At 48.3% G+C, this 7,813-nt stretch overlaps 1 protein-coding gene across 1 annotated transcript; it reads right to left on the bottom strand.

Moving 5' to 3' along the window:
• Positions 1-6,491: 6,491 nt before the first annotated feature.
• On the bottom strand, positions 6,492-7,448 carry LOC148590789 (olfactory receptor 14C36-like). Its single transcript, XM_088538583.1, has one exon. The coding sequence runs from the start codon at positions 7,446-7,448 to the stop codon at positions 6,492-6,494; it is 957 nt and encodes a 318-aa protein (XP_088394709.1).
• Positions 7,449-7,813: the final 365 nt, after the last annotated feature.

Here is a 7,813-nt window from a genome sequence, read left to right as displayed (position 1 = left end):
CACATTAGAGAGATTTGAGATGACACTCTAACCATAGGCACGAGAGCTGAGATCTCCTAAACAACACTGGACCCCTGGTCTCGCCCCACCTGCCCTTGTCCCGCCGTGACTCTGTACCCCAGAGGTCCCTTGGTGTCAGTGCTGGAAAAGACACTGCAGAGGGAAACTCTCCTCCGTGCACTGGGCACATCCAAGGGAGCTCAAAGAAGAGGCTCAGAGAATCCCCCCTCTCTGCTAGTGAAGGGGGAAACCTGGCTTCCTGCTTTACCATGGTCTGTGTTAAAGTGCTAAATGAGAGATTCCTGTGCAGACGTGACAAAAATTAGGTATCTTTATTTTATTATTTATTATTTTAAAATGGATGTAAAAGAGAAGTAAAAAAGAAAAAAATGGATAAAATACAGCCTCGATGCCAGATATCCTGGTGAGTGAGTGAAACAGTTGTTACCACTGACCTTGTACCCACTGTACTGAGTTTCTTCAGTGCCTCCTTGAGCTCCTTGTTCCTCATGCTGTAGAAGAGGGGATTCAGCGCTGCAGGCACCACAGAGTACAGAATGGACACAACCATATCTAGAAGTGGGGAGGAGATGGAGGGGGGCTTCAGGTGGGCAAACACTACAGTAATGACAAACAAGGAGACCACAGCCAGGTGTGGGAGGCACATGGAAAAGGCTTTGTGCTGGCCCTGCTCAGAGGGGATCCTCAGCACAGCTCTGAAGATCTGCACGTAGGACACCACAATGAAAATGAAACACATCTGAAAGAGCAGCAGAATCACTGGGAACAAGAACTGAGGTCTGGGCTGCGGGTGTTGATCCAGCAGTCCCCATCTCACTCATTGGTCCCCGTCTCATTTGACTCAGCAGTTTGTGAGATGACCAGCTCCCTGCTCTGCAGCTGATGAAGCTGGCGAATATGCCTGCAACCTCCCTTCATGCTCTTCCTCATCTCTGCATAGTCCTGGGGACCATCTTAGCGAAGAGAAACTCCATCTCCCTGGAACTCTGTCAGAGATGTGGCTTTCCAAGTCACTGCCAAAGAAAAGACTTCTTTGCATGGCTTATGCGTCAGTGGCAGCTCATCAGTGATGCTGTGAGTCCAGCTCTTCATGCTGGGGATCTTGGCCCATTCTCTCCCCTGTCCCTGTGCATCCACCTAAGTCTCCCATTCCCACATGTCCTGTTTAAAGTGACAATTTCTAACATCCCCTTTAGGCCTCTATCTGGACACCTTGTGACTCCTCATGATACTCTGTTCACTCAGAGACCCAGCGGCTGGTTTGCTCTTTAGGAGGGTTAAAGCTTGCTCTGTCTTTCTGCAGTCTGCCCCATTAGGCAAGTCCTTACTATATGTACGGATTGTATGGACTTAGCACATATTCACAGAGTGTCATTATTTTCCATGAAACCATACTCTGCTTTATTTTTTTGTCTCTTTGTAACCAAAAGAAGATCCCCCTGTGCAGTGTTGGCAGCCAGTTGTCTAAGTAAAGCAGGTGAGAATTGGGGCAGGTGAGCTATAACATTGAGTGCAGACTTAAGTGGACTAAGGCTAGCTTTCAACACGAGGGATTTCAATTCCCAAGAGGCTGATGAGGGAACTGATGAGGTGGGGAGCTGATGAGGGCTGGTGAGGTGGGGAGAAAGACTGTGCATACATTGCCTGATCTCTGGGACACGGCTTTTCCTACATGTGCTGCCTTCATTAGGAGTCACTCTGGATACCTATGAATTGGACGGTGTGCTGTCACCTATTCTTTAGAATAATAATAGAAAACTTTAAAAAGATGAAATACTTGTATATAATTATTGTCTTCAGTTTTCAGCTACACTACCGAAACCTCTCCAGTTAGCCATGGACACTTGATGGAAATTGCAAGGAGAGTCCTGGTTTATGAGGGCTTTTTGCTTTTTAGTGAGCTCCATGCAGTACTTGGAGCTGAGTCCATGAATTGCAGCTATTGAAAGGAGATTGAAGAAATCAGTGAAGAAGTCAAAGTCAGAAGGAAGCCCTAAAGTTTTGTAGAGCATTAGTGGATCCCACTGAGGCCATTAACTACAAGAACTCACCAGGGGCTGATGAAAGGTTAAAAATATGATCATTGGTAATAGTTAGGTAGAAAAAACACTCAGGTGGCCCTGATGCTGAATACACCCTTGATGTATTTTGTCAACTCACATTGGCCAAGCACAGGCAGAAAAGTCCTCCCTGGCATGAGTGTTTGGGTGAGGGTGTGCAATGCTGAATGCAGGACAAACACACATCTCCCAGGGTCCCCAGAAGGATAAAGGGGGCAAAGAAGTCCGGATGATTCGGGGTAGACCTCGGTGACAGACACAACAGCCATAGTCAAGAAGATAAAGACCTCCATTCTGTTGGGGCCATGGCAGTGCCCTTGGCCATCTCTACCACAGTTCATCCTAGACCTGCTCCTGTGTCCCTGCAGACTATGGACACCCAATCTGCTATCCCAACAAGTTCTCACAAGAGGTTCTCCTTCCCTTCCTTGAGAGCTTTTCCATCCTCAGTGGCTGTTTCTTGAAACACAAAACCACTGGGTGCCCTGTAGCACCACTGCTCTACCCTTCAAGTGATATTTCTTCATCCTATTGCCCAATCTGAGCTTCCTAAGCTGTATTTTGGTCCTGTTTCCTCTTTTCATGATGCTTCTCACTACCAAGGAAATCTCTTGGCAGCCCCACAATGTGGGGATGAATAAAACCTGGTGTGTCATGACAGAGTGGAACGTGAGGAACTGAAGTGCTGGGGCCTGAAGGACAGGCCCGAGTTGGGGTTGACTTAGAGATGAATACGGCACTGCCTTTGCAGTACACAACACTACCTGTAGAATTGCTCATGCCAGCTTGCACGGAGGCTTATTAAACTTTTTAAGCTCTCGTGCGGCTGTCTTTGACCTTGAAGGGAACCCTCCCATCCAAGGATTGGGCTCTGACCAGATCCCCATCACACATCATAGGGTAAGTATGCCACATCAGATGTTACCGCTCACAAACAAAATGCAAGTTGTCATGATTTGCTGATTTGGGTCTATAAAAGGTGGACACTCTTGCCGCGATTTTGGAGACCTCACGGGTGGATGCACCACATAAGACCTTCTAGTTGTTGGGAAGGTTCTCCAAATCCTTGCCGCAACAGGGACTCTCCAGTGACTACGGATCTGTATGACAGTAACATATTTAAGCAATTAGTGATGTATCTTTTAATCACTATTCTCTTTCTGGTATACTAATTTTTAGGTGCATTACCTTGCCTATTTTGTCTGTTGCTAAAGCTGAGTGTGTAATAAGCTTATTTTGTTAAATGTATAATTCTGTACTGCCTTAATAGTGAAATAAGACCATTCTTTCCAGTGGTGGCTGGTCCTTTCTGTCGCCCTGTCTGCCCCAGGCAATTGGCAAAACACCATGTTCTTTGCAGATGGCTATTGCAGCTCTCAAGGTGCAAGGTTGGCCTCTGATTTTCAGCCTTGCAGGCAACAGTATTTCTGAAGGCAGCTATACTTCTGATCTGGTGCTGCTTCCTGCAGTTGGTCAAACTCAAATCAAGACCAGTTGGAGGGGGCCCCAGTTTTTTCCAGCCAGCTCTGAAGAGGTGCCAAGGACACAAGTTGCACCTGGAGTTCACTCAGGGAGCAGTTGCCTGCTCCAGGGAAGTGAGCAGGCAAGTGTTACTGTACTCTTCATTGGGTAAATGGGTGTCCTGGTTTTCATGCAATGTTTGTTAGTCGGGTCACATATTCCTCCTTCCTGGATGCTGTGATGTAAAGAAAGAAGGTCAACTCTCCAGAGCTCCATGCTTTCTGTCCTTTCTTCTGTCCAAACCTGATTTCTGGACTCAGAATAGCAGTCAGCAGATGGCCTGGAGGTGTGGATCTTGTCACCTCGGGTCCTGCCTTAGAGCCTATTCACTTAAAATGCAGTGGGCATTGGTGGCAAGTAAAACAGTCTTTTCTTTCACCAGTATCAAGAAGGACAAAGAGCAGGAGCAGTCCTTGTGGTTTTGTTCTGATTGCAGGTCAAGTTTGCTCAGTGTCTCGTGGCTCAACTGTGTTTTAGTAACCTCCATGAGCTGCTGTAGGTTCAGACAAGCCCTGGAAGCAGCAGTCGTCTTCCACTTTGACCCTCTACATCCTGCCAGGGCTCATTTTCAGCCAGAAATCCCTCTCAGCACACACCTCCCCATCCTGTGAAAGGCAGGAGTGCAGGACTGTAGAGGAAGGGCCACATGCTGTGTGTGACAGCATGGCTTTCCATCCCCGTGGGTGACTGTGACACCACCCGCGAATCCCCCCTCCCGACCACGCTCCAAAGGGAAAAAGAGCTTAGTTCCAGTGCTGAGCTGTGCTAGTGCTCTTCTTTCTCATCATGCTCCTTTGCATGCCCCAAGCCCCCTGCCCTTATGGCCCTGAGTAGCAAGTGTGTGTTACAAGCAACATGCAAATTATTGCCTGATGACTTTCAAAAGAAAGGAAAGATGCCTTTTCTCTTGCTGCTCTCCAAGAAAAAGCAGCCCATCCTGAACCAGGCAATGCCTGTAACAAGACCAAGCAAGGTAGAGCAAGGTCCTTCCTTGCGCTCAGCTTCTTCTATTCCCAGTTGTCACTTTGACCATGCGGGTGGCAGGTGAAGTTGTCTGAGGTGTGAAACACAGGAATAACACCAGAGGAGAAATTGTCACTTGTGCACTTTGAGATGTGATTGTGACACATGCAAGGGTGCAGTGTGACAAACAGAGAAGGGCTAAAGGGAAGCAAGCTAACCATCAGGAGGCATGAAAGCAGTGCGAGATGCAGTGTCATAAATGCAGCATTCCGATGCGCGCCCCTTTTTGCATCTATCAGGCCGTGCTCAGAGACTCTTTGATGTGAGAAGGTCACTTGCCAAGCGCCAGAGGTACAAGCAGTGTAACTGGAGGGACTCGATTTCTTCCAGTTCATGGAGCTCTGTCAGACGTGGGCACTGAACAGTGCAAGAGAGTCCCCTCAGAGCCCATGGTTTTGTGGGTGTCCTGCTTGCTGAAGTGAGCGCTACTCAGATCCTCCTCCAGCAAGGGAAAGTCTTCTTTTCTCCATTTCTCCATGGTCTCCAGAGCCTAGGATTCCTGAGGGTCATTTTAGCACTAAAGCCTGCAGCAAAGGTGGCCTTTTCTGTGTCCTCTCTCTCCAGGGCTCTTGGCCCATTTGGCAGCAGGCCCCTATTTTCCCTAGTCAGCTTTTTGTTCCTGCTGTATTGTTGTATTGTATTTTAAATAGTTATTTATTATTATTTATTCAGGAAGGTAAGAGTAAGAACTCAGAAAGAAATAAATGAAGAGCACATGTTTCATGCCAGGTACATGGGAATGACAAGTGACTGCACACAGGACAGTTTTTGGCACTGACATTGTACCCATTGAGGAAGTTTCCTCAGTGCCTCCTTGAGCTCCTTGTTCCTCATGCTGTAGACAAGGGGGTTCAGTGCTGGAGGCACCACTGACTACCGAATTGCCAATACAGCGAGATCCAGAGCTGGGAAGGATATGGAGGGGGGGTGGGAGGAGAGATAAAGTGGCTAAGGGTGACATTTCACTGCCCCTGTGACCACGGGTAGGAGTCAGACCCAACCAAATGGGTATCACGACCTCTAATCTCTCCGGTGGACTGCAGATGGCTGCAAGTCCAGAGCAGCTGGACTGCAGAGCATTTCCAAGGGTGCTCGTTGTGTTCAATTGTGCCTGTACATCCTGCCCCTGGTATTTGATAGATGGTGACCCAGAGGGCTCTCCATTCTCCCTTCTTCCTGACAGTTGAGTCCTCACTGCCTCTCCTGAGACTGCAGAGTCCTCTTTTGCCTGCGAATACCCAGTGCTTTACCTCTAGGAAACTCCATCTTTGAGGACCTCTCCCTTTATGAGGCTCTACTCGCAGGCCATCCCAGGCATATGCTGTCCCAGGAGGATCTCTGTGCTCTCCTGACACCACCAGCTTCCCCTCCATGAGAACAGCCATCTGACACTGTGCCTTAATACATAGGAGAGCTGTGCATGTGTAAATCCATGACCATTCAGGGTCTCCACTATCCCTGGACTCTGATAGGGGAGTTCCCAAACCAGCCCTTGGCCTCTAAAAGATCATTACATGATTCTGAGCTCTGTGTTGCAGAAGCCATGGAGAATCCTGTGCAGCAGGCCCTTGAGGGGTGCAAGTCCTTGGGCTTATTGTTGACAGCAGCTTTGGAGGAAAAGCCCAGCTTTCACGCACTGTACTGATATAAATTACTTTATTACAGAGATACTGTTAGGGAGCCAGTCCTTGTCCAGCATTCAACACAATTGAGGGTATCAGGTGAGACAGAGCACACACCATAAAAAGGGGAATGAATACAAGCAGTTGTGTAGGAACACGATAACAATTATTATCACTAATAAAAGCTATAATAAAAATAACATGGAGAAACAATGCGCAAACCAGTTACGGGATACAGAAAGAGTCATTTGTGGAGAGATATGGAAAAATAACCACTGCTTAAATAGATCCATGAAATCACTTTCCTAATGCCATCCTTGAGCTCCTTGTTCCTCATGCTGTAGATGAGGGGGTTCACTGCTGGAGGCACCACCGAGTACAGAACAGCCAGCACCAGATCCAGAGCTGGGGAGGAGATGGAGGGGGGCTTCAGGTAGGCAAACACTACAGTGATGAGAAACAGGGAGACCACAGCCAGGTGGGGGAGGCACATGGAAAAGGCTTTGTGCCGGCCCTGCTCTGAGGGGATCCTCAGCACAGCTCTGAAGATTTGCACGTAGGACACCACAATGGAAATGAAACACCCGAAGCCTAAACAGGTACTAACAACAAGACACCCAACTTTCTTGAGGTAGGAATCGGAGCAGGAGAGCTTAAGAACCTGGGGGATCTCACAGAAGAACTGCTCCACCACATTATCTTTGCAAAGTGGTAGGGAAAATGTGTTCCCAGTTTGCAGGAGAGCATTGAAAAAGCCACTGGCCCAGACAGCTGCTGCCATTTTGACACAAGCTCTGCTGCCCAGGAGGGTCCCATAGTGCAGGGGTCTGCAGATGGCTACGTAGCGGTCGTAGGCCATGACTGTGAGGAGAGAAATCTCAGCTGAAAAGAAGAAGATGAAGAAAAATATCTGGGCAGCACATCCCAACTGGGAAATGGCCCTGATGTTCCACAGGGAATTGTGCATGGCTTTGGGAACATTCATGGAGATGGAGCCCAGGTCGAGGAGGGAGAGGTTGAGGAGGAAGAAGTACATGGGGGTGTGGAGATGGTGGTTGCAGGCTACGGCTGTGATGATGAGGCTGTTGGCCAGCAGTGCAGCCAGGTAGATGGCCAGGAAGAGCGAGAAGTGCAAGAGCTGCAGCTCCCGTGTGTCTGCGAATGGCAGGAGGAGGAACTTGTTGAGGGAGATGTTGGACATTTCCCTCTCTCCAGGCTTTGTGGATTGTTCAGAAAAGAAAAGATATTGAGCAGTTATCCCAGATTTTTAAAGTTAAATATCACCCAACTTGTTCCAGTTCTAATACACTACCCATAATGCCTTTCTTCATGGAGATCTTTTTGCAGCTCCCTTCCTTGAGCCTCAGTGTGGGGTGGCTGAATGTGCTGTGAGGAGCAGGGGCACCTCGCCATGGGCTCCAGAGAAATCTGTCCAGCTCTACAGTAGTGGGAAGGAGACAAGAGGGGTGATAAGCTCTGATATTCACAATTTTTCAGGTGAAATCCCCCTGGTTTGTAAAAGGGCTTTTCAGTATCTACAGCACCACTTCTAATGAACGTGTATTG

The sequence above is a fragment of the Tinamus guttatus genome, unplaced genomic scaffold (genome assembly GCF_059628265.1).
Source record: "Tinamus guttatus ecotype Peru unplaced genomic scaffold, ASM5962826v1 Tinamus_guttatus_pri_ptg001089l, whole genome shotgun sequence".
NCBI lineage: Eukaryota > Metazoa > Chordata > Aves > Tinamiformes > Tinamidae > Tinamus > Tinamus guttatus.
Note: the sequence above shows the minus strand (reverse complement) of the source record. Positions and strands in the feature narration are given on the sequence as shown.

Bases quoted from the DNA above. Each gene is read 5' to 3' on its own strand.
- LOC148590789 (XM_088538583.1), bottom strand. From the start codon at position 7,448: ATGTCCAACATCTCCCTCAACAAGTTCCTCCTCCTGCCATTCGCAGAC.